The sequence below is a fragment of the Gallinula chloropus genome, assembly GCF_964237585.1.
Source record: "Gallinula chloropus genome assembly, chromosome: 6".
NCBI lineage: Eukaryota > Metazoa > Chordata > Aves > Gruiformes > Rallidae > Gallinula > Gallinula chloropus.
The window spans coordinates 21,825,556-21,850,971 of NC_140091.1; the positions used below are offsets into that span (position 1 = coordinate 21,825,556).

Genomic DNA, 25,416 nt, shown 5'->3' on the forward strand with positions numbered 1-25,416 from the left:
GGGTTTAAATATGCTTCATCTGAACTGTACTTAAGGGAAGTGTAAAACTGCTACACATCCTAACAAAGTAAATTACTGCAAACCCTCATCAATTAGGTCAAAGGGTGGGCAAACACAATAGGAAAATTGGGGCAAGGGGAGGAGAACCCACAGTGGGTGCATCAAAATGTATGAAGATGTTTAAGGGCTTGGAGCATCTCCCCTACGAGGAAAGGCCGAGTGACCTGGGGCTGTTCAGCCTGGAGAAAAGAAGCCTGAGAGGGGATCTGATCAGTGTTTATCAATATCTGAAGGGTGGGACACAGGGGGAAATGGCCAGCCTCTTCTCAGTGTCTGTGGGGACAGGACAAGGGGCGATGGCCTCAAGTTGGAGCACAGGAAGTTCCACACCAGTATGGGAAGAACTTCTTCCCAGTGAGGGAGCCCTGGGACAGGCTGCCCAGTGGGTGTGTGGAGTCTCCTTCTCTGGAGATATTCCAGACCCGTCTGGACACCTCCCTGTGCGACCTGTCCCAGGGACCCTGCTTTGGCAGGTGGGGTGGACTCTGGAGCTCCCTTCCAACCCCTACAGTTCTGTGATTCTGTGATTCTGTGATTCTGTAACTGCAAACAGTGATTGGTGCTTTTGTAATTATCTTCCTGACCCTGAGTGAGTTCTGACCAGAAAACCCAGAAACACAGGCTGGACCAGTTCTCTAGAACAGAGGGACACTAAAGAGTGGAAAATAGCTGAATGCCAAGGCGTTGCCCATCGAAAGACCACAGGCTGATTCACTCCAGCTTTCCCTGCAGTGAGAGACAGCACTTCATTCTGTTTCCTGGGAGAAAACAGACTCTAACAGAAAACTCCTCCAAGTTTTGGGCTAAAGCCCAGTGTGATACATTCCCTTCCAGAAGTGGCATATTATAGAAAACACAGAAAGGCAACTTCTGATCAGACATTACATCTGTCTTTCTCCTGCCCTTGCCAAATCTGCCTTGGCAAAAGTTAACTGAACTTTTTGGAAGAGGTGGGGGAGCGCTGCCTTGGCTCCTTACCCCACTAACTTATATTCCACAGTCGAACTTGAAGGATTTTCCACCTTCCTTCTCTCCTCTCAATTTTCTCTTTTAATTAATGACCACACAGCCAATTTTTACACCATGAGCCGTATCACCCGAGGTACCACTGCACGCACCTCTCACTGGGTCAGACTGTTCGGGCACCTGGTTTTTGCAGGCAGCTTTGTTTGCAAAAGTGGCTTTATAAAAGCATTAATGAAGTGACATAATGAAGTGACATCTTTCAGCCGTGTGATAACAAACAGAACTCAATATGAAGCTCTTGGAAACAAACCCCTGAAGATGATCACTGTGAAGGCTTCTGGGGTGCTCACCAGTCATCACGTTTCCGTTCCTAGCACCTTCTAGGAGAGGGTGTAACCCCGAGAAATCCAGAAGATACAGGCACCCACTTCCTAGCTGTGGCAACCTACTCATTTTTCCCTGATGTCTTACTTCAGACTGTCCTTATCTACCAATGGGTCTGCTGAGCAGAAATAACATGACAGAAAGGATGAGCCTTGGAGATGACACTCCAGCGTCATAGAATAATAGAAAGGTCTGGGTGGGAAGGGACCCCAAGGATCACAGAGTTCCAACCCCCTGGCACAGGCAGGGACACCAACCTCCAGGCCTGGATCTACACAAGGTTGCCCAGGGCCCCAGCCAACATGGCCTTGAACACCCCCAGGGATGGGGCACCCTTCCAGCCCCTCACCACTCTCTCTGGAAAGAACTTCCCCCTAAGATCTCATCTAACCCTTCCCTCCTTCAGCTTCACTCCATTCCCCTTATCCTGCCAGTCTCTGCCCTTTGAACAAGCTGATTCCCTCCTGTTTCTCTGCTCCCTTCAGGGATGGGAAGGCTGCAATGAGGTCCCCCTGCAGCCTTCTCTTCTCCAGGCTGGACAAGCCCAGATCCCTCAGCCTGACTTTGTAGGGAAGTGTCACTGAGCATCTTCTGTCAGACAAAATCTGACCTCTGTAAAAGCTGAGGGAGAGAAATCCTGGAACAGATGTGCACATGAGCAATAGCTGAGCCACATGAAATATAATCAAACACAGACGTACAGACACTGGAGATGGAAAAGACCTATTAGATCATCTAGTCCCAGCTTCTGCCAATTCAGAATTGGCCCCTAGAGTGATGTGCTGAACTTTAAGAAAAAACAAACTGCCAAAAGCTTTGTCAAGCCTGTTGCACTTGCTCCAGAAGAAAGAAATGAAAAACCCAAACCTAACAAACAGGCTTCAAATCATGGAGGACAAACAAGTGCCAGGAAAACTTGATTGTATCCCACCTCTTCACCAAGCCCCGGTAAGGAGCAAAGGGGTGGCTTTCCAAAGTCTGAAGCACTTTCATACCATATGACCACCACAGCTAAAACTAGGCTAACCAGAATCAAAACCTTGCCCTCAGGCACGCTGTGGGAATTCAGGTTCCTCTGGCAGCTATACATGGAGTATTTATTGGGACCCAAGCTGTTTGTAAGTGCCAAGTGAAGGCCTCCAACCTGCGTCAATCTAACTATGAAATAAGACTCTACAGTCCCTGTGACTGGGTATTTGCATACCAGGGTGTTTTAGTGCTCAGCCTCTCCACACCTACACAGATTTGCATGGGAGCTGCTTCCTCATGGTTTGTACAAGGCTAGAAGGGCTCATGGCATCTTACCACCTTCAGCATGCCTTGGGAACAAGCTGGAGAGGGGGATCACTGAGAGTCAGGGGAGCGTATATCCCCGGCTGGCACCGGTGCCGAGAGTCCTGCGTGTCCTGTGATGTAGGCACCAAGTACCACCGAGCACCAGATGAGTAACTGCACATCTTAGGAAGCTGCCCAGAAATACAGTAACGCATGTTTTCATCACAGGAATGGTGTCCTAAAAGAGACCAGGAAGGCCTCTGGCAGTGGAGACAAGGGGAAGGATCCGACAGTTGAGAAGGATCTGGGGAGGATAGTGTGACACAGCTGGCTGAGGGCAATGGGGTGAAGCTGACGGCCAGGAGAAAGAAGCAACAGCTAAAAGCACTCATTGGGAGCTACTTCTGTGAGTAAAAGTGACTGTCCACACACCGAGCTCTCAATTGGTTTATCCAGAAGCACGAGCTTCAGGCACGAGTAGCTGAGATTGCTGGAAAAGTTCCCAAGTGCTCCCATCTCCCACCTAGGGCAGCAGGACCAGACAGGGCTCGAACGTGATGCTGAAGGCATGGAAGAGCCTGGGCACCAGTGGGGGAAACAAGTCAGCTTGATAGAAAAAGAGGATGTCACCTGAAAACCAGCAAATCATTTCTTTTTCTGAAGAATACAACTCATAAATGGTCTTCCAATTTCACAGGAGCAAGATCGGTTTTATAATCCTAGCAAGTCACAAGCTTGGGTTTTTTAAGTTTTCTGGTCTAACACGCTCAGAAAGTGACACGTAACATTTCCCCTGGCAGGAGCAGCCAGTACCGCATATCTCACACCATTCGTGTCCCTCCTTTAAGGCTTACCCACAGCTGGGGGCTCAAGCTGCCATCTAAACATGCCCAGAGAACATCAAAGGTCTGCCCACTGGTGACACAAAGCATTACCACAAGACAGCGTTCCCTCCGCACGGTACAAACCCAGCCCACTCCACCTGTCACACATGTGACAAGCCTGCAAACGCAGGTGAGAGTTTGCCACACCGTGTATTTGGTAACCATCATGTAGGATTTTACATCGTGACACTGGATTTAGATGAGCTGGCAGAGAGGGGAACCCCCACTTTCCAAGCCACACCCATGTTTTCTACCCAAGCGCGCGCCGCTGCAGCTCAAATCCCACCTAACATCGCTCCCAGCAAAGCAAGAAGAAGGGCTACGTTACTGCACCTCCTCAAGGCACTGAAAGCCAAGCATCTTTCATACATGACTCGCCTTCTTCTACAGCTATTTTTTACTATAATAGGTATTTAAATCCTCACTGAGGTGGATGACGTACAGGAAGAGGCCCCTTCTGCACTCACCGTGGTTTGAGTGTCTCACGCAGTCACACAGCGCGGCGCTGAACTGCCTCTGAGCTTCTGGCTCCGAGAAGCAGTAGTAGCTGTGTCGGGCAAAGGGCTGCCACAGGTAAACCGGGAACTCCCTCGGCAGCTGAACAAAGGCCTGAGCAACCTCCTTCTCAGTCGACCCTAGGCAAAACACACATCTCTGTTTGAAAGCTGCAGGTGTCTTGGGGGTGTTCAGCTCTTTTCCTCTGCTAGGACAGAGACAACAGACCTTTGCTAGCAGGGAAGCACGAGACATGAAAGCAAATCCTATCCCCTCCTTGATCCGAGTGATTGGGCGTGGAGGGCAGGGAGCCCAGCTGGGATGGGCAAACTCAGCAGGCACAACCACCTCTCGGCCTTGTAGCAACTTGATGTCCTCATTTTGTATTCAAGGTGGCCAAAACCTACACATATTTTGGTAAAATTTCAAAGCCACTATTTCACAGGATTGTGGCTGCTAGGGAAAAGGGTTTCCTGCAGATAAGTAAGTTAGTGACCACCTCTGCTCTCTGTAGAGACCATGCATATAGAAATGAATTGCATTAAACTGTTGTAGGGTAGGTGTGTAGGAGCAGCAGAGGTTTCCCTGTCTCCAGGGTGTCCAAACACAACTGCAAGACTGCCTTATGAACTGTCACTTCACTTGAAGGTGAAGTGTCTTCAGTTTACACCTGCCCCAAGTCCCTGTGCACAGTGGGGTCTCTTGGAGGGTCTTCAGCATGGCACAGAAGGGCCATAAAAGACTGAGCCACTCTTTGTGAAGGGAGAGCCTTGGGCTGCTCCACGTGGCTCAGCCCTAACTCCTGCAGGGCTGAGGTGACACACAGATGACACCTCCAGGCACCCCACTGAGCACCCTATGCCTTGGGAAAGGGGTGTCAGGGGACACCTCCCAACATTCAGAACTTCAAGTGATAAGAGTCAGAACTTTAAAAGAAATCCTTGTCTAAATGTTGCTCTTATCCTTTCCCTTATGTGCCATCCCACTTTCCAAATCCGACTCTGTAACATGGTATCTGCTCCCTTAAAGCCCGAATTTTCTCCATCTTCCTGGAGTGGGGTGGGACCAGGCAGGACCACAGCAGTTCCCATCCCAGAAACAACAAATTCAGCAGGAACAACCTTCCTGCCCTCTCTGTGGGACTTATTATCAACCCTGAGTCAACACAGGCAGCTGGCATCTAAAAAAGGAAACAAATAAACCAGGAATATCAACAAAGCCTGGGAACAATGGCGGTGTGGTTCCTGCCCTGCTTCTGCACCACTTCCAATGGCTTTGTGCCAGGATGCTGGGTAAAAAACTGGAGCTTATAGCATCTTTGGTGTTCTTCCACCCTGGAACTGAGCTTTGACTTTGAAAACAGGCTGCATGTATATTCTGTGTCCCTGATTTCAAGTGGAGCCTGAAAGCCCGCCCGTTCCATCCTGAAATTCTCCATCGGGAACAGAGGCGGGGGTCTGGCCCCTGAGCTGCGAGCGGGGCTTACCAACAGGATCTGGAAAATGTTTATCAGACAGCAAATTGTAATCTTCTTCTGAGGTCAGGACTTTGCCTCCTGCAGGAATAACATGGTATTTTGGGCTGGCTCCTTTCTGGTAGGCCTGGAAAATGGAGAGAGAGAGAGAGGGAGGGAGTCAAAGTGAGTTTTACCGAGAGGGAAACCACAACTCATTTAGGAAGCTGATGCATGGGGTTATTCCCCAAAGGAAATCTTTATTTTTTATTTTGTCAGACTGAATTTTGGATACTTTCTCTGGAAACTTCAAATCTGAAACATGGTTAAATGTAAAAACCACATTTAAATATATCTCCTCGGCGCTTATGAGCCGTGATGAAGAGTCAGGAATGGAAGGGAGGGGAAAAGGATGGGATTTTCTTCTGACCCCTAGTTGTTGGGTTTGTCAGCCAGGACTAGTTTGACTACAGCAGCTGCCAAACAAAAGCCTCCCACAAAATGCTGTTTCAAACCTAACTGTGGAAGCACAGGGACATACTACAGTGCCACACAGGTAAGGAGTGCTCTGTGCCGTGCCAAGGAAGGTCCAAAGGATTTACTAATTCTTGCAAATGTGTAGGGCCAATGCAAGGCGCTGGGTTGTACCCTCAGCCAGCCCTGTGAAGCCTCCAGCCATCATCTCCACAAGGCCAAGGACAATATTTCACCTGGTATTGCTGAAAGAAAGGCGGCAGCAGTGGCAAATTCACACAGTATCGGTTTCTTTGGGAGCATGGAAGGGAGGAAGAGGAAGAAGCATTTACCTCTTTAGTTTCAAAGATATGCACCGTGTAGTCATTTTTGATAACAACGTATCTGTCCTTCCACTTCTTCAGATCCTCAGCAAAATGCAGCAGCTCTGCCTCGTACAGGATGGTCCCATCTTCTGCTGGGGGCTGCAAGGACAAGCTTTGAGATTCGAAACGACTCTGGATTCCTGACCATTCCCAAGCTTGTATTTCCACATTTCCATATGTCTGCTATGAGGGCTTCTGAGCCTTCAAATGCAATCTGGAGCTCTCTGATTTGGGCACATACATGATCCAACTCGTGTGGCCCGAAGTGAGCTGGCAGCAGAGCTCTGTCTTCCAAAACACTTCCAGGTTTCTGAGACAGTGACGTTCTTATTTACCTTTGGGCTGGCAGTGCTGAATGTTAAGCTGAATTGCAGTTCATTATCTCCCATTTCCCACTATCTAACATGCATTTCATCGATACAGCAAAGAGTTTTATTACAAAACAGTACAGTGATTTCTTTGTAACACTCTTGTACTCTGCTCTGGTAACTGATGTGCACCTTTCTGGAAGACACGGCTCCTCTATTACCCCACCTTCTACATCCCACCTCATTGCTTTACCCATCCATTCCAGGAGCATCAGAAATGATGATTTCTGCTTCGTGATTTCCAATATGGCCAAAAAAATTACATCTGTACGTACCTTCTTAACACTGCAGGCTGGTTCTCTGAATTCCCCTCTAACACAGAGACTTTCCTCTCTCTTTTTTTCTCTCACTAAAACCAACTCTCCATAGCTCACTCCACAGTGGGGATTATTCCCATCTTTGTTATGGAGACCTACAGTCAGGGCTAAAGGGTTAATTAAGTTTCCTGCATAAATTTCTACCCTGAGAGCATGATCTCTGGCCCAAGACTCTTGTAAAACTTGGCAATCAGCAGGAAGCAACTAGTTTTATCCAAGCATCCGACTCTACCTTGATGAAACACATGCTTTGTACCAGAGACTTGTGTCACAGCTCTTCTCACGCTATGATGAGACAACCACACATGACAGAAACAAAGATGAATTTTCAAAGCTAAACATTAAACCTGCACCCAAATGTGACTATTCTATCTAAATCCAAACTGAATCCAACTTCTGCACTTGCAAATCTATTCTGTATACCTGAGTTATAAAGTTATAAGAAAGCACACAGGTAAAATGTCCTTGATACACATTCATTATGCATTCAACTATCCAATGTAAGAAGCTCTTATATGCTTTTATATATAGATGTATTTAAATAACTTTAAAAATCCTTTGGGTTTGATTCCTGAGTAACTGTACCACCTGTTAACTTTACTTGAGGGCACTCAACACTGGGAGAAACAAGAAAACCAAGCCCAGTGAGTAGCTGGTGCACTTCAGCTCATGTTTTTCATACATTATGACTACTAAATGTGTGATTTAAATAGTTAAAGCATTCATTTTTCCGTGCAGGAGAGTAGAGCTGTATGGCAGCTTGAGGACAGGGCAGGGCTCACATGCCCTCCTACCTTGGTCTTCAGGAACCGGGACTGGGAATCCCGGTGCTGCTCCAGCTCATTCTGCACGTGCTTGCAGAAAGCCACCGCATACTGGCGCTTGTAGTGTGGGCTGAAGTTTTTGATGACAGCCTCTGTTTTTCCTGCAGCAGAAAAAGAGATTTAATTGTATTTAATGCACATCAGTTCAGAAGCTGTCACACTGGGCTGAAGCGGTTCTCACCAGTGACCCCAAGTATTGCCCAAGTGTGCCCACGGCCACTTGCTGCACAGCAGATAGGCAAACCCTCGGAGATGACCACGTGGGTCATCCCAATAGTGGGGTTTGGATATTGGGTTTTCTCCCCCTCTAAGAGTGAGCAAAACATACCCCAAATCCCTTTCGGTAAGAACAGATGGGATCTGCCTCTCGTTAGGACACAGTGCCACAGAGCCGTGGGGTTTCCAAAGCCGATAAGGCTTTCAAAGAAACCAGTGATACCGGCCAGTCTCCAGGCATATCACCCAAATTTATCACACGGTGAGGTTTGAAAGCTGACTCAAAGCCCCTACAAAGGATGTTTTCTACGCCTGAGCACTGCAGCCTCCTCTTTATTGTCATGTAAACAGATACTCAGTCAGGCTGCAATAAACACTAATCCAGCATTGTCTTGCTATGATCAAGATCTCCTCGGCATCAGTAACAGCAATAAACACACTGACAGTCTCATTTCTGTGAAACTTAAAGCAATTTACAAGTAATTAACTCGTTAACCCTATCAAAGAAATACTAATGCTTTACAGCCAGGGAATTGAAGCTAAACTCAAAGCCATGTGTACATACATTACTCAGACTCCGTGGCAATGCGAAAACTGAAACCTGGACTACAATGTAGACAGCATCCTGACCGTCCTGGAGACTACAGAGTCCATTCTTCGTGCTTTAAGGAGCCCATGACAAGGGGCGTTTCTGAGCACACAGTGAAGAAAGGGCATTTCACACCTCAAGCAGCTTCAATGCTTCTAAAAGGTCATTTTGTTCTGCTTGGTGTGTGGGGGGGGAATAATCAAATTTTCCATGTATGACAAAAAACGTGGTAGTTCCCAAACTCTCATTTCTTGAAGCCTTTCTAGACCTGGGCTCCTAAACCAGGACTGGCATTCAGCACTCCCGAGGGACCAAACAGGGAACCAGCAAGAAGCACCACAACATTCAGAGTCCTGAAATCCTCAACCACACGCATCCTCTGATGATGTAACCAGACTGGCGAACTCCTCCCAGCCAGCCACCCATCAGCACTACCACCAGAAGGATTCACCAGGGGTTTTCATGATGTTTCTGTATTTTAAACACCAGGCTGAGAATCACAGAATCACAGAATGACTGGGTTGGAAAAGACCTTTAAAATCATCGAGTCCAACCATTCCTGTCCTATGCTAAACCATATCCCTGAGCACCTCATCTACCCACCTGTTAAACACATCCAGGGCTGGTGACTCAGCCCTGGGCAGCCTGTTCCAGTGCCCCATAACCCTCTTGGGGAAGAACTTTTCCCTCACATCTGATCTGACCCTGCCCTGGTGCAGCTTGAGCCCATTCCCCCTCATCCTGTCACCTGGCTGAAGAGACCATCGCTCACCTCTCTGCACCCTCCTGTCAGGTCAGTGTAGGCAGTGATAAGGTCTCCCCTCAGCCTCCTCTTCTCCAGGCTGAACACCCCCAGCTCCCTTAGCCACTCCTTGGAAGGTTTGCTCTCCAGCCCCTTCCCCAGCCTGATTTGCCCTTCTCTGGACACACTTCAGGACCTCAACGTCCTTCTTGTAGTGAGGGGCCCAGAACTGAACCCAGCACTCCAGGTGCAGCCTCATCAGTGCCCAGTCCAGCGGCACAATCCCTGCCCTGGCCCTGCTGCCACACTGTCTGACACAAACCAGGACGCTGTTGGCCTTCTTGGGCACCCGCGCACACTGCTGGCCCATGGTCAGTCTGCAGCCACCCAGCACCCCCAGGTCCTTCTCTGCCTGACAGCTCTCCAGCCAGTCTCCCCCAAACCTGTAGTGCTGCAGGAGCTAGGAAGAAATCAGAGGTCTTGAGGTATTTGCTGCTTCAAGCACACAAGCGCAGCCCTTCTAAAACAGCCGTGCAAAACCTTCTGAGTTACACCTGATTTCACTGCCAGTGCTCAAGAAAAAGAATAGGTTTAAATGTCAGTGCAGGTCTCAGAATGTTCATGGCCTTTCCTCACCTTAAATAATTTTGAAGATCAAAATAAATGTGGTTGAAGAAAGAGAAGAGCAGTGAGTGGGTCACTGTGTGAGTTAGTGCTTGGGGCTTTACGAGAGGATCCTTCCCTTCTTTCCATCTCAAGCCCCGAACCCGTGTGGCTGACACTGCCAAGGAGGAACAACTGGTTTGCTAAGTGTTCACAGAGATGAGCACAGGCAAAAATGATTTTGGGAAGAGCTTATTTCAGGTCCAGCTCCAATTTGCTCCAAATGTGGGATATTACCAGGCTGGCAGAGACAATTTCATCAATGCCCATGGCTGTGGTACTTAATGACTCCATCATGTCCTGACAGATACATTCACATCACTGTAGCTACACAGACGTGTGTGCAAAACTAAAAGCTACACATCAGCCCTCTGCTTCTGCAGGTTTCTTTTCAGTTTGACACACAGAATGTGACAGATGACAGGCTCAACATGAGCCAGTAGTGTGCGCTGGCAGCTCAGGAGACCAGCCATGTCTTGGGCTGCACCCAGAACAGCATGGCCAGTAGGTTGGGGGGGGGGGTCTGCCCCTCTGCTCTGCTCTCGTGAGATCCCACCTGCAGTGCTGTGTCCAGTTTTGGGGTCCCCAGGAGAGGAAAGACATAGACCTGTTGGAGGAGGCCATGGGAGGATCAGGGAACTGAAGCACCTCTCCTACAAGACAGGCTAAGAGAGTTGGGCCAGTTCAGCCTGGAGAAGAGAAGGCTCCAGGGAGACCTAATTGCAGCCTACCAAGACTTAAAGGGTCCTACAAGAAAGCGGGAGAGGGGCTGTTCCCCAGGGAGTGCAGGGACAGGACAAGGGGTGATGGTTTCAAGCTGGAAGAGGGCAGGGTTAGGTCAGATGTTAGGAAGAAATTCTTTACTCTGAGGGTGCTGAGGCCCTGGCACAGGGTGCCCAGAGAGGCTGTGGAAGCCCCATCCCTGGAGGTGTTCAAAGATGGGTTGGATGGGGCTTTGGGCAACCTGGGCTAGTAAAGGTGTCCCCGCCCATGGCAGGGGGTTGGAACTAGATGGGCTTTGAAGTCCCTTCCAATCCAAAACGTTCTGTGATTCTGTGATTCTACACCTCTCAAGTCCACAGACAATATTGACATGACCCGACGGCAGCACCTGCAGAGTCATCACACGAAGCTGGGGAGGCTGAGTTAAGTGCTCAGGTATATAAGTTTTTCACAGATTTACCTGTGGGACAGCACCAGCCTGAACTCCAACCTACCAATTTTACAGGACCAGATTTTTTGAGACCTACCAGTAATAGGATGTGCTTGTATATAACAACAGGATAGCAGTGCTGCTGAAGCCGAAAATCCCTGCTCATCTGACAGCCTGTTAAAAACTAGCCTCCTTTGGGCAGAGGCATAAGCTTATTCTCCAAATAAGGAAAAAGCTTCCCAAAACCTTCTTTAGAACTTTTTTTTCTTTCCCTTCTGGTCCCAGCCAGCAGTAGGATGTTGTTGGCCTCAGCCCCAGAGGAGTTTCCTGCTCAGGGTTTGCCCCTGTTTTCCACCATGGCTTTTTCTTCTCCAGCTTGTGGTGGCCTCTTGATTTGTTACAGAGGCACCGGGATGCTGGACCTCACTCGCCTGCTGCCTGCATCCTGCAGTGAAAAGCTGGAGAGGAAGTGGGACAAAGAACAAAATTCTGGTGTTGGGAAACAAACCCCAACAATCACAGGAAATATTTGTAATTCTGGAAAAGTCTTTCAGTTATGGCTAAATTGGCTCAGAAGTGGGATTCTTCGGTGTCAACAGTTCTGAGATCAGCTTAAGAGGGCACCTACTGAGGAGAAAGGAACCAATTTATCCTATAAATGATAAATACAACCTTGATGGGATTTCTATGTGCAGAATATATTCACAATCAATCAAAACACAACTCGACAAGTGAATGTTTCATGCTGTTTATCCCAGTGTCTGCACTCCCTCAGCAAAGGAGCTCTGTGTTTAAAATCACAGAATCACAGAACTGTAGGGGTTGGAAGGGAGCTCCAGAAATCACCAAATCCAACCCACTGCCAAATCAGGGACCGTAGGACAGGTCGCACAGGGAGGCGTCCAGACAGGGCTGGAATATCTCCAGAGAAGGAGACTCCACACCCCCTGGGCAGCCTGTCCCAGGGCTCCCTCACCGGGAAGAAGTTCTTCCCATATTGGTGCAGAACTTCCTGTGCTCCAACTTGAGGCCATCGCCCCTTGTCCTGTCCCCACAGACACTGAGGAGAGGCTGGCCACATCCCCCTGTGTCCCACCCTTTAGCTATTGATAAACACTGATCAGATCCCCTCTCAGGCTTCTTTTCTCCAGGGTGAACAGCCCCAGGTCACTCAGCCTTTCCTCGTAGGGGAGATGCTCCAGGCCCTTCATCATCTCCATAGCCTCTGCTGGACTCTCTCCAGGAGATCCCTGGCTTTTTTATACCAGGGACCCCAGAAGTGGACACAACACTCCAGGTGGGGCCTGACCAGGGCAGAGCAGAGTGGGAGGATCCCCTCCTTTGACCTGCTGGACACACTCCTTTTGATGCACCCCAGGATCCCATTGGCCTCTTAGCCACCCAGGCACACTGCTGGTTCATCCAGCCTGTCATCCACCAGGACCCCCAAGTCCTTCTCCGCAGAGCTCCTTTCCAACAGGTCATACCCCAGCCTGTACTGACACATGTGGTTATTCCTTCCCATAATACTGGCCCCTTCCTCTTCAAATTAGAAGAAAAGGGGTTTGTGAAGAGATGGTGGGTCGCACTATGCAGTGACCTGGCCTTGCACTGCTCGGCCCAACAGGAATGGCAATGCTACCTGTGGGTGGGAGGAGAAGCAGGTGGAGCCGTGAGCCATTGGCCACCAATAGATCTTTAAACTCTTTTTGGTTTACAGAAGATAAAAATAAGGCTAGCTGAAAATAAATGTGATGGAAACAGTCATGAGGAATAGAAACTTCTTCCCATGAAATGGTAACCTGGGGCAACTGGAGATTAAATACTCCAGGGCACTTGAAAAATGAGTTCTCCTAATTCTTTTCCAAATTTAGTGAGGCTTGCTTAGTCAGAGCTGTTTCTGTGGAGCAAGGCCAACTTTCCCACTTGGTTGGTCTGGCAGCTGCGCAGCTCCAGCCCATATAAATGTGAGCTGAAGCCCAGCAGCTAGGTTGATGTTTATCCTAGTGATCATCTCGCCTGCATGCGACTGGAGTTACCAACAGCAAAACGTGACAGCAGAAGTGGCAGGATTTCTGTCACATTAATCAAGCTGGCAGAGGTCTGCATGTACAGATATCCCCCCCATTGTGGAGGGTTTAGATCCTGGTAAAGAATAAACTTCTCATATGCTTCCTGACCCATCTCCTCTTTGGCAGAACCACCTTTGTGCTTGATCACACAAGTTTAGCATCAAGTTATGACACGCGTTTCAAGACCAAAACCAAATGTCCTTGCAGTGAGAAGTGAGGACCACCTGCCTGATGCCCCATTGGAGATATGGAACCCCCCCCCAAATGTTTCCTCCTGTTTATCCATTGCCTTTGACCTTTTTAGCTGTGTAGCACCCACGCCGGGCATGTAACTCCAAGTCACCAGCCCCATGGCATGTCTGTTTGCATTGATTTCACTGCTTTTACTGAAATAAACTGACACCCATAGCACAACTGCTTGCACTCATGAATGGGGGTTTCATAAAATACTCCAGTCATGATACAAATCCCTTTGGAGGTCTGAGGGATTTGTCTCCTTAAACCATTTAAGCCCTTTGGAATATACACTCTGTTCCCTGAGGGACATGGACTAAAAAAAAAAGTAGATTATGTTCTGTATCAAAGCAAACCCCAGACAGAACAGAACCCAAAAGGAACAATAAGCATTGTGCCTGCCAAATGCCAGCACACAGCGCTTCAGACAAGTGTGAAGTATTGAGAGAGAACAGGAAGGAATGACTTTGTCCTTGTATTTCTATCACAAGACAGTGAGCACGGCTGTCAGAAGTAAACAGAAAACATGCTGATTGTGCCCAAATGGTGCATCCCAGCCAGGAATGCAGCCCACAGCAAGGGACATGCTTTTCAACTGTACCTACTGTGTGCCTTAATGTTACATAGCAAATTCAGCACAGAGTTACTTAATTGCTACTATCCATCCATCTACCCATCCATCTATCCACCCATCTATAGAATCACAGAATCACAGGCTGGTCTGGTTGGCCTTCTGAGCTGCAGGAGCACACTGCTGGCTCATGTGAAGTTTCTCATCCTTCCATCCACCCATCCATCCATCTAATCTTATTCTTACAGTCCACCAGAGTAGAAGCAAAATGACTTAACAAATAAGTCCAGTCTTCAGCTCATGGTTGACTTTCATCCCAGGTGGAGGATGAATACAACCTTTGAGATACATGTCTAAAGATGCTGTACATGAGCCCTGTGAATCAGCACAGCTGCATTTCAGTACTGGGAGCTCTGAGATGGGTTGGATGCTTGACCTGAGGAGAAAGAGGCTGCCTCTGCTGCTTCTGCTGCAATGCAGAGCACAAAAACGGCTCTTCCCAAATACAACAGTTAATTTCCAACATCATTATCACTTACTAAATGCACCTGGAAATCAGAAAACCAAGAAAAGCAATTCTTTCCAGCATACTCTCCCTAAGAGTGCCCACCACTTCCTGGTGCTCCAGCACCTCCTAGTGCAGCAGCTTCCCTACAGTCTTCTGCCTTGCATAGCACTTATGGACACCATATTCCCATTATCTGTGAGTCATGACATAGTATCTGCTATGGAAAAAAGGGAAAGACAGACACAAATCCCATGTTCAGACTTGGTGGGATCCCATCTCAGCAGGTTGGTCTGCACTCACTCAGCCAAGCCAAGCAGCTCTCCAGTAAAGCCACCCCTCTTCCCCATGCAGACACACTGAAAAGTGCCATTTGCACCTGATAAAATACTGAAACCAGTTATTTGCTCCCAGCCTTGCTTTGTATTCATGGACATAACTCTTATTAAAAACTCGTAATGCCATGACTACACCAGTGCACACACACACCCCAATTACCCACCCACAAGTGTACTGGTAAAACTCCAGTTAGTCACCCAAAGTTCAATCAGTGGAAGAGAGCAACACCCATTGCACCTCAGACCATCCTCTTCCTAAATCTCAGCACAGAGGTGCCCCTTGGTGCTTAACCCAACTCCTCCATGGGATGAGTGCTAAAGTCAAAGCTGTCTTCTGAGGAATCCTTGGAGCACAGGGAGTTCTGCACCAATATGGGAAGAACTTCTTCCTGGTGAGGGTGAGGGAGCCCTGAGACAGGCTGCCCAGGGGGGTGTGGAGTCTTCTTCTCTGGAGATATTCTAGACCCGTCTGGACGCCTCCCTGTGCGACCTGTCCTAGGGACCCTGCTTTGCCAGGGGGGGTGGACTCGATCTCTGGAGCCCCTTTCCAACCCCTACAATCCTGTGACTCTGTAATTAAAAACCCAACCAGATTTCATAGCGAGTTTTCTGGTTGAGATGGTGGGTGTGGAACTTGTGCTCCACCAAGAAGTGAAGCTTCTCCCTCAGGGCAAGCTAAGTAAACATGTCTGTAAACTCATGTAAACTTGATCCACAGCAAAGGAGGAGCCAAAAATAACAGGCTTCCTTCCAGTCTTGCAGATCTCTCTTTCTACAGTTGTACTCGAATGCTTGGCTCCTCCTCAAGTGCTCCCCTGCGTAAGTCTAAACTTCACCCTGACCTGCGCAAGGATCCCATCAATCTCAACACCTTTACATGCCTACAGTGTCCTTCTCAGGCAACTTCATGAGTATCTTGTATTTCAGAGGGAGCAGACAGACTCAAGTCAGGCAGACCTCACATACCCTAAGAAAAAGCTTGTTTTCCAAAGAGCAGCTTGTGATGTACGGATGGAGCTGCTATGTTAAATTAATGCTGAATGCCAGAGCAAAACAGAGAGAGCTCATCCTGCCTAAGGCACAGGTCATCTCTTGGGTCAAACCCAGAAACTCATGGCTACAGCTGGGTTTCCTTTCCCTTTCCATCCCAGATTGGGATCAAGAAAGTTCTTCTCAGGAAGTGCAGAGACAGGACTATCACATCTTTGATCTATGGTTAACCACCTAACAGCACATCTTTCACACCTTCCTGTCTCCTAGAACCTGACGCTCTCCTGAGTGTATCTCAGTGGCAATCACACCATTCCCATGCTCTGTCCTTTAGGAGAAGCACACGATTCCCTCTGACTGCACAACCTGTTGCTAGGGTATTTTGAGACTGGCTGCTGTTAAGGTGGAAACACCCAGGGAAACATATTTCACACATGCCAGCCCTGGGTCACTGCTCCCTCCAACCTCTTCATATCTTCTCATATACTTATATCATCTCTCATGCTGGGGAAAATGGATAGACAACCTCTCTGTCCAGAGACAGGTCTTGCACAAGCAGCTCCACCAGCATTACAGAGGGAAGAGGCAATAAAATGTTGGGAAACCATTAGCAGTAAGGCAGGGAATGGGAAAATCAATGGGAGAGATTTGAATTTTAGCCTTAAAACACCTGAATTGCAGCTGGTGAGACCAGGCACTCCAGCATCAACTCCAGCAGCTCTGCACCACGCCCATCACCAAACTGTTATGGAGGGGAGAAACAAGAGCTCACGAGTTGCCTTCGCACGTCTGTCGGATTAAAAATATCCTAATGGCCAGGAGTTACATCAAGGCCAAAGCTGGTGGTTAATCAAGCAGAAACAAGCCCAGTGCAAGCCAAGGGTTTGCTTAACACTGTGTCAGATAAGTTTATCCTTATGGCTGATGGAATTTATCCTTTATTGGTAACGGGGTTAGAAGGAGCCGGGCTCCATCTAGAAACAATCACGCACAGTCAAATTCAATAAGAATAAGGCCTGGAGCTACACAAGGTTGCCCAGGGCCCCAGCCAACCTGGCTTTGAATACCCCCAGAGATGAGGCACCCACCCCCTCTCTGGGCAGCCCCTTCCAGCCCCTCACCAATCTCTCTGGAAAGAACTTCCCCCTAAGATCTAATCTAATCTACATCATGGTAGGTCATACAAGAATCCTTCCTGAGAACATTTTAACAGCCTTCCAAAACCATAAGCCAGTGCTGCATCACCCTTCACATCAGGATGATACACTCCCTCTTCCCTGCCTGACCCACCGTATAAAACCCAGAAATCTGAGTGAAGCATCATTTAAAAATCTCTTTAGTCTGTCATATATGTTGTTGTTAGGGAGCGTGCTGGTCCAATGGAATCTCTTTCTGACACCACACGGGCTGTGTTGGCCATGACAATGCTACAGTAGGAAATGTTTGGGGCTGACACAACCCATGAGACTAAAATGTTGTTTCACAGCACCACACTGTAGGCTACAACATCATGATCTCTTGCCTGGTAAAGGCAAGTGATACCCTGTTAAAGGCAGAAATATTCAATGAGACTTTGAGTAACCTGTTTTGCATACATATTACGCATACTGAACAAATATTTCCATCGTATCATCCACCCATAAACGCACCCAGCAGCTGCAGAAGAGCAACCAGCATAGACCAAGGGGTTTAAACTGGTGAAGGGTTCTTAGTTTTGGCATTTCCATGCCTTAGCTAAGCCAAACTAGAGAAATTATCCTTGCTGACAACCTCTTCTCATGGTGAGAAAAATCAGATCACATCCTTAAATGAGTTTGCTACATCTTTAGGAATGACTGGATTAAAAGAAAGGATTGCATTGACACTCTGCAAGAAACACTTCTAAGGATTAAAGGGTCTATATTTGTGTAACCAGGCATCTTCCCTTTTACAGGCAAGCCCTTCTCTACCTCTCCGTGGACGATAGTATCTCCCAGACAGGAAAACCACACCATTCACTGACTTTTTAATTCTGCAGAAGAGACAGGAGGAAGCACTGGCACCTCATTCTGTGGGGAAGGAGGTTCCTCATCAGGGCTGCAAAAAAGCATCAATTAAAGTTAAGACTTTAGTAAACAAGTGTGGAATTACTGCACAAATCTGCTCACCAACCCCTGTGTAAAACAGTCTGTTGTTCAGTGAATATTACAGACAGGAAAGGGAACTACACACCTGTGATGCAAGAGATATGCTTCACACTTTGAGCTAAGTGTTGACAAACACTAAGCCGTGGTCCCCAGAGCATCAGCCACCAGAATGTGAGATTCTTCAAAGCCACAGAAGTGTCTGCTTTGACATGAAGGGAGGAAGACGCCCTGATGCTCGGCTGAAAACGGAGACCTCAACTGAGCCTCCTCTCATCCGGCAAAACAATCTTGGCCTGAACAAGTACATCTGGTTTTCTCTCTCATGCTTTACTTGGACTCTACTACAGTGGCTTCTACTGCCAAATGTCCCAGTTTGGATTAGGACACAGCCTTGTGTACTATTACAGCTGTGAAATGGGTGCAAAGGAGACAGAATTGGCTGTAATGGAGGAAAGAAGGTCTTCCAACCCCTCACAAAATCAACACAACCACTCCAAAAGCCCCTGCTGAACTTAGTCCAGGGACAATCCATGGGCAGAAGCAGAGAAAATGTGGCAAAAGGGCATGAAGAGAAAATAATGGGAAACAAGGAAATAGAAGACAAGAGGTGATCCTCTGACTGTCTGGGGCTTCTCAACATGGTAGACCTACCAGTGGCCTCCTTTTCCCTCTTTTCTACCACCCAAAGTTGAGCAAGGCCATAATCAACATCTCAATATTTCCAAAGCACTGAAAAAGAAGGAAACAAAGTGATCACAAAATGACTGGGATTCTAATTATTCATTCCTTACTCTCCAGATCTCGCACCTTTGATTCTACAGAATTAAATGTATAACTTCTGCTGGAAACCTCAGAACTGATTCCATAAATTTCATCCTGAGAAGTATCCAAGTAAAAGCAGAGCAACCCATAACTTTCTGTATGTGCAGTGGTATCAAAGCTGAAGGACTGCCTTCACATTCGCCGGGTCAGGTCTCCCTACAACCAGCCAGTGCCAACCTTCCACACCACCAGAGGCACAAGAAAGACTCTCAAGGTTACAGGAATTTAAGGAGAAAAAGAAAAAAAGAACTGCATTCAGAAAGAATTTGATGCAAATGGAGGACACATTCAAAGCAAGACCTTCATCCTGTAGCCATGCCTGCACAAAAGCTGGGGTTTAAGGTCTCATTATTCTATGTCCCAGCAAACTGTCGGGAAGTATTTATTTTTTCAGACTCCTATTTTTAGCTGTTAATTCAGAGAAACACCAGAGCCCCACTGAGCGTTTGACTGCAGCTCTCAGACAGGCGTAGCTCCGGTGTCGCTTGCTGTGACAGGAATGTGGTGGCACACAACTCTGCAGGTGGAGGCTCAAAGTTGTCTTGTTCCCTCCACGGAGCTGGTTTCATCAAATCCCCCTTTATATCCGGCGGAAGCAAGCTCAGAGGGGTTACAGTCCAACCACCTGACACTCTGCCAAGTGTTGCACACTATTCTTCTTCTGCCTGGATGAGTTTCAGTTCCTCAAGGCTCATGAAAGCATCACAGAGAAGACAACAGGATTAGCGCTGGTGGTGGGTTTTTTCCATTTCTAAGAAGACTTCCCAGGAAGAAGTGCCAGTCAGCTATTGTCTCCTGTCACTGTGTATTTGAGTTTACTCAGCTGCTCAGCTGTTCTGCCTCAGTGTTTCTATGCCCCTTCCTTTTTGAAAGAGAGATACGTCACCTCATTTCCTCTCCATTTATCTCTCATGTTCAGAAGGGCTCATGACAACACAACACTACTTGAAAGGGGAAAAGCAAATCAAAACCACCTTCTTCCACCACTGCATGTGTACAGTAGGGCCAGATGAGCTCAGAAAACCATCCGGGCAGGTTATTATCAATAAGGGGAAATTTGTTCCTGAGAATTTATTTGGAAACTGTTCGTTGAGAGCTCTCTCCACCCGTTCGCAGCAACCCTGCGCCTCTTGAGGTCTTCAGCAGGACCTCCACCTACTGACACACCACAAGTCCCGCACACCGTGGCTTGTGACGCGTAACCAGAACATGTCCAAGGCCTGGTTTTACATCTCTGGTGGCAATACCTGAATTAGTGCATTGAACAGTGTGCTTTGCCTTTGTATGAGCAATGACAGAGCTCCAGTTTTGTAAATCTCAGTTCTTCCACCACGGGTTTAAATAAAGCTCCTCCCATCAAGCTGAGTTCCTAGCGACATGGATGCTGATACTTCCTCTCTTGTTGGCCGACAATAGAGTACTCTTCTATTTGATCCTACCAAAATGAAAATTCTTCACCCTTCTGTGGTGTTTTATTTAGGGGACTAATTAAAATCCAGCCCTACAAACGCAGTGTGCAAGAGCTGGTAAGAATAAATGAAGATAGCTTTTGGTAGTACGAGTTTTAATTTCCTGAATCACAGAATCACAGGGGTTGGAAGGGACCTCGAGAGATCATCGGGTCCAACCCCCCTGCCAAAGCAGCTCCCCAGCTCATATTGCACAGATGGGTGTCCAGATGGGGCTGGAATATCTCCAGAGAAGGAGACTCCACCACCTCCCTGGGCAGCCTGTCCCAGGGCTCTGGCACCCTCACTGTGTAAAAGTTCTTCCACATGTTGGTGTGGAACTTCCTGTGCTCCAACTCACAGCCATTGCCCCTTGTCCTGTCTCCACAGACCACTGAAAAGGGACTGGCTATTTCCCCCTACATCCCATACTTAAGATATTTATAAACATTAATCAGGTCCCCCCTTAGTCTTCTTTTCTCCAGGCTGAACAGTCCCAGCTCACTCAGCCTTTCCTCATGGGGGAGATGCTCCAGGCCCTTAATCATGTTTGTAGCCCTTCTCTGGACTCTCTCCAGGAGATCCCTGTCTTTTTTTATACCAGGGAGCCCAGAACTGGACACAATACTCCATGTGGGGCCTGACCAGGGCAGAGCAGAGGGGGAGGATCACCTCCTTTGACCTGCTGGCCACACTCCTCCTGATGTCCCCCAGGATCCCATTGGTTCTCTTAGCCACCAGGGCACACTGCTGGCTCATGGCCAACCTGTCACCTACCCTTAGTAATGCCACTTTAAACATGCTTAGCTGCCATTTACTCAACTGCACATGAAGGACATCATTCCAGTTCGTTTCACCAGGGAGGCAGCCAGGCAGCAGCCCAACTTTCAGACTCACAGCTGGGGAGAAAGATGCTACAGGCACCCCTCCAGGGCAAAAGGGCTCAGGAAACATTTGTGTTAGCACAGGCCTCCATTGGGAAGAGCGGGTTTTGGATAATAATGAACAACTGAGACAATGTGGCACTGCTTTGAAGTTTCAAGATTATTGGATGTGTTTTCCTTTCCCCAGACTCCTCAGTTAAGCGATTGTAGAAGATAAGGAGAGCCCATGAGATGGTCCAGTTTCTGCTCCAGCCTCTGCAGAGCTGCTCTGCAAAAATTCCCCACGAGCCTATGTAAGCATCCCATTTCCAGAAACTGCTTCTAACAGAGCAATGTTCATTTTGACTCTCATCCAAATCTGAATTCCTCCGAAGGCTGCCTGCGTTTACTGACTGTATTTACTGACTGCAGCTGAACTTCCAGCCCTGTTTGCGTTCTTTGATGGTGGCCTAAAGTCAGCCCCTGTCTTTTGATGGGAATCACCAGCCTCATGAGGGACTGGGTGAGTATGGAACTTCTATGAAATATTCGCCCCAGTGACATCCAGTGGCATTTCAAAACAACCCCCTAAGAGCTCTAGAATTCACAACACCCTTTTGGAGACCTTTCTATCCCTTCCCATTATGCCTAAAGACCTCTTCACTTCTCTACTATACAGTGCAACCACCTCTTCCGATGAGATGCTACTCAGGTCACGTGCTACTCACACAGTAGCAAAACTACTTTGTACCCCAGGATATTACTTCTTCACTATTTACCCTTTCAAGCATCGCTGAGCAACTATTTCACCAGCAGTTTCACCAGAGGTTTTGCATAAAACCAACAGCTTCATACAAACAGGCAAGCTCCTGGTTAACGAAAAAGCAGCTCAGCCAAAAGGATAATTGAGTAGGAATGACAGGAATTACGGAAAACTTTATTCATAAGAACCACCAATATGATTCATGGATTATTTATAATTTCCAATGCAAACCCACGGTCACTCTGAGTTGGAAAACCACGGTCATGGGGTTGGAAAAGTGCATCTTACGGTGCCCACTTTACACCGAGCCTGACTAGCAAAGACTCACCAAAAATGAGTTGGTCAGGTTGAACCTTCAGGCTCCAAAAGTTTGGGTTTAAATCAAGTCACAACATTTTCTTGATGGGTCTCAGAAATTCAGAGCTCAGTACAAGAAAACACAGATCTAACAGAACTGTCTCCAGTTTTGCTTGAGGGCTTGTCCCTCAGAATGTGTGCTGTAGCTAACAGCCACAAAAAATACAGCCTAGAGTTGACAGTCTCCTGACAAACTCTTTGGAATCAGTAAGGAGGTCAGGTCCTTGCACCGTAATTATTTCACATTTAGATGTACCTGTCGCTAGGGGGATACTACACATGGTTGAAGATTCAAAGGCGTTTCTGGAACATGGCTTTGGCTGCCACCAGAGTAAGCCAACTTCTTGTGTTTGCAAAACCACACACATCATGTGGGTGCTGAGCACCTCTGAAGTCAAGCAGAAAGGCTAAACATCAACTGAAGTTCTAAAAATTGTGATTTTTGCTTGGATCTATTAAAAACATCTGGTTAGTGTGCTTCAGAGGAACCTTCTGTGAGGAAAAAATTAAAGCATCAGATCTTATCTCCTTCAAGAATGAGTACAGAGCAACGCAAAGAAAGTCAGAGGAGATAATGCAGCCCTGGTTTCAAGATGGAGCAGATACCCTAACATGCTTTTTAAACTCTTCATTTCCTCAGGCTTCTATAACTTGTAAAATATTCTGCCTTGAAACTGAAAGAAAACATAGAATTATAGTAAAGAAACACATAAGCTACAACAGCAAAGCGCTTCACGACCCAGCACACGCTGAGACTTTCTTTAAGCTATCCAAATAAAAATCAATCTTTTAAATGCATTAGAAGTATCTTTTTTTTTTTTTTTGCAAAACTACTCTGAAAAAAACTGATTTTTTAAACATACATTCATCTCTGCTTGTCTAGCATATAGAAATCATGTTATCTTCTGGTTAACATAATATTCAGCCCCCAATAATCACACATCAGAGAGCTGCCTAATAACCTAATCTTTAAACTCTACAGATCTACAAAAAGATCCCAAGGCATGGCTTATGAATATAGAACGGCGTCAGCTGACAGATACGTGGCAGAGTCCATATTACTATGGTTGCCACCCTGAACCACATGAATCAACATTATGGGCTTGGTTTTGCATTATTCAAGAGGCCAGGACTCCTGAAGGAAAGCCAGAGCGTGTCCCGTCACCGTGAGAATCCAGGGTGAAGATAAAAGACAGTGGAGCCGCGCAATGTGGAAGAGAAAACACAGAACATAAGTGTTACTCCACTCTCTCAACAGCACGCAAACCACTGGAAGACTCCATAAGGTTTTAAACAAATCAAACAGCTGCTATGAGAAGCAGCAGTGAACAGAAATAGTTGGACTTGCAACTAAAACAGAATTGACAAAGAAGTATTTTCAGTTACCATATCCATATTGTTTCAACCTTACATCAGACAAAAGCTATTTCAACAGGAAAACCTGTCTTAGCCAACAGCTGGAAAACTCATAGCCTTATTCTGGAAGGAAAGGGGACTTATTACTTTTTACAGATGTCTCCATTCCCATCATCCAAGAGAAGTTAAAGCTATGAATAGAGAGATGGGCCCCATCTGAAATACGGCTGCACATCCTCCCAGGGCTGTGCACACTCCCAGTGCTGGCACGGGTTCAGCCCCCTGTACTGGTCACAGGAACTCAACCTGACGACCCGTGCAGCATCTTGAAATCCAGCTTTGGATTTAGCTTTGGTTTAGGTCTCTCAGAAAATCAGGTGTCCCTTTCTAACAGCAAAACTCCAGCCACCCGAGAGGCTGGAGCTTGATCTTTGGAACTGCTCATTTGCGGAGGATAACCATAAGAGCCCAGCCAGTGCTCACCTACACCACACAGCCCCAACACCCCACGACACCTGACTGTCACACCACGCTCCCACGCGGGTTGGATTTTGGTTTATAGTCATGAAACTAACACCTGCCATGTGCCAAGTGCTACGGAAAGAGCGCAGCAACTTTTCAGTTGACCACTTCCTCCTGCCTAAATATTTCAGGCATGCTAAGGAAAAACCATGCAGCAAGGCGATAACTACCAAACCACAAGAGCTCTTGCTCAAAACTACACCGTAGCTGACACACCTGCCAACACACTGTTTGCTTACATTGGAAACTCCCCTGTATCTCGGTGTGGCATCAGTTGTAGACAACCCCATCCTGGCAGGAGATGCGCTGCGCGGCTTCGTGTTCTGTCCATGCGTAAGGGAAGTCAGTGATTAATTCAGACGGGCGCCTTTCTTCTTCATTCACTTCAAACTCAACTTCTTCCTCCCACAAGTCCTGGTGCTGCTCCTTACTGGAGCATCGTACTTCAGTTTAGCATTTGTCACCAGTACTTGGCCGCAGCTCCCACGGGATTATCACGAACACATCAAGCCCCAAATGCTCAATCTCCAAAGTCTTCTACAGAAGCTTCTTTTGTCACAGATCTTGGGCCTGTTTCACTGCAAATATGGCCTCAGTTTTATTCCAGGCACTCTTCCTCCCCACAGCTTCCCCTGGGCTCGGTGGGACATATTTGAAAGCAGCTTTGCCCTCCTGCTCTCAGCTAAAAAAACCACTGAAACTCAACACCACAAGAAAGGGGTTGGAGCTCCGGTAGAGAATGGTTAGCTACATACAACAGCATGGAGGCCTTTCTTCTGCAGCTTCTGAGGAAACCCCATAATAAGGACAGTTGAACTGGCAAAAGAACTGCTGTTCTAATGAAATACGGTTCCTCCAGCAGCACAGCAATTACAAATCATGAAACCAAGCAAGCACACTGCGGCCATTCCCAAAGGAGAGCATCAGCCACATCATTAGAATACTTACAACAAAAAGGATGAGAGGAGGAGAACCCTCATACTGACCAAAAAAGGCAGTGTGACCAGTGAAGTAGACCCATCATGCATCAGAAGTAAGGTTAAATCAGGATTCAGGTGTTCCAAGTTGCCTTGACTTTGACATTTAAGAGAGGTGCTCAAATCATGCATCAGCCCACACAGACACCGAGATCCTTCCCCATTCCTTAAGCCTGGTTTTGATCAATAGGCCGATGGGAACAGCTGTAAACACTATTTTCTACTTAGCACGCAATTTGCTTCT

General features: G+C 47.4%; 1 protein-coding gene across 1 annotated transcript in view; it reads right to left on the reverse strand.

The window, feature by feature from the left end:
- NIBAN1 (niban apoptosis regulator 1) overlaps positions 1-25,416 on the reverse strand; it is a gene marked incomplete at both ends in the record, with an annotated part of 70,860 nt that overhangs the window by 32,796 nt on the left and 12,648 nt on the right. Inside the window, 4 exons of the mRNA XM_084266433.1 lie at positions 4,037-4,204; positions 5,551-5,665; positions 6,324-6,455; positions 7,836-7,966. Of these exons, the coding sequence (XP_084122559.1) occupies positions 4,037-4,204; positions 5,551-5,665; positions 6,324-6,455; positions 7,836-7,966 (546 nt within the window). The remainder of the gene's footprint in view (positions 1-4,036; positions 4,205-5,550; positions 5,666-6,323; positions 6,456-7,835; positions 7,967-25,416) is intronic.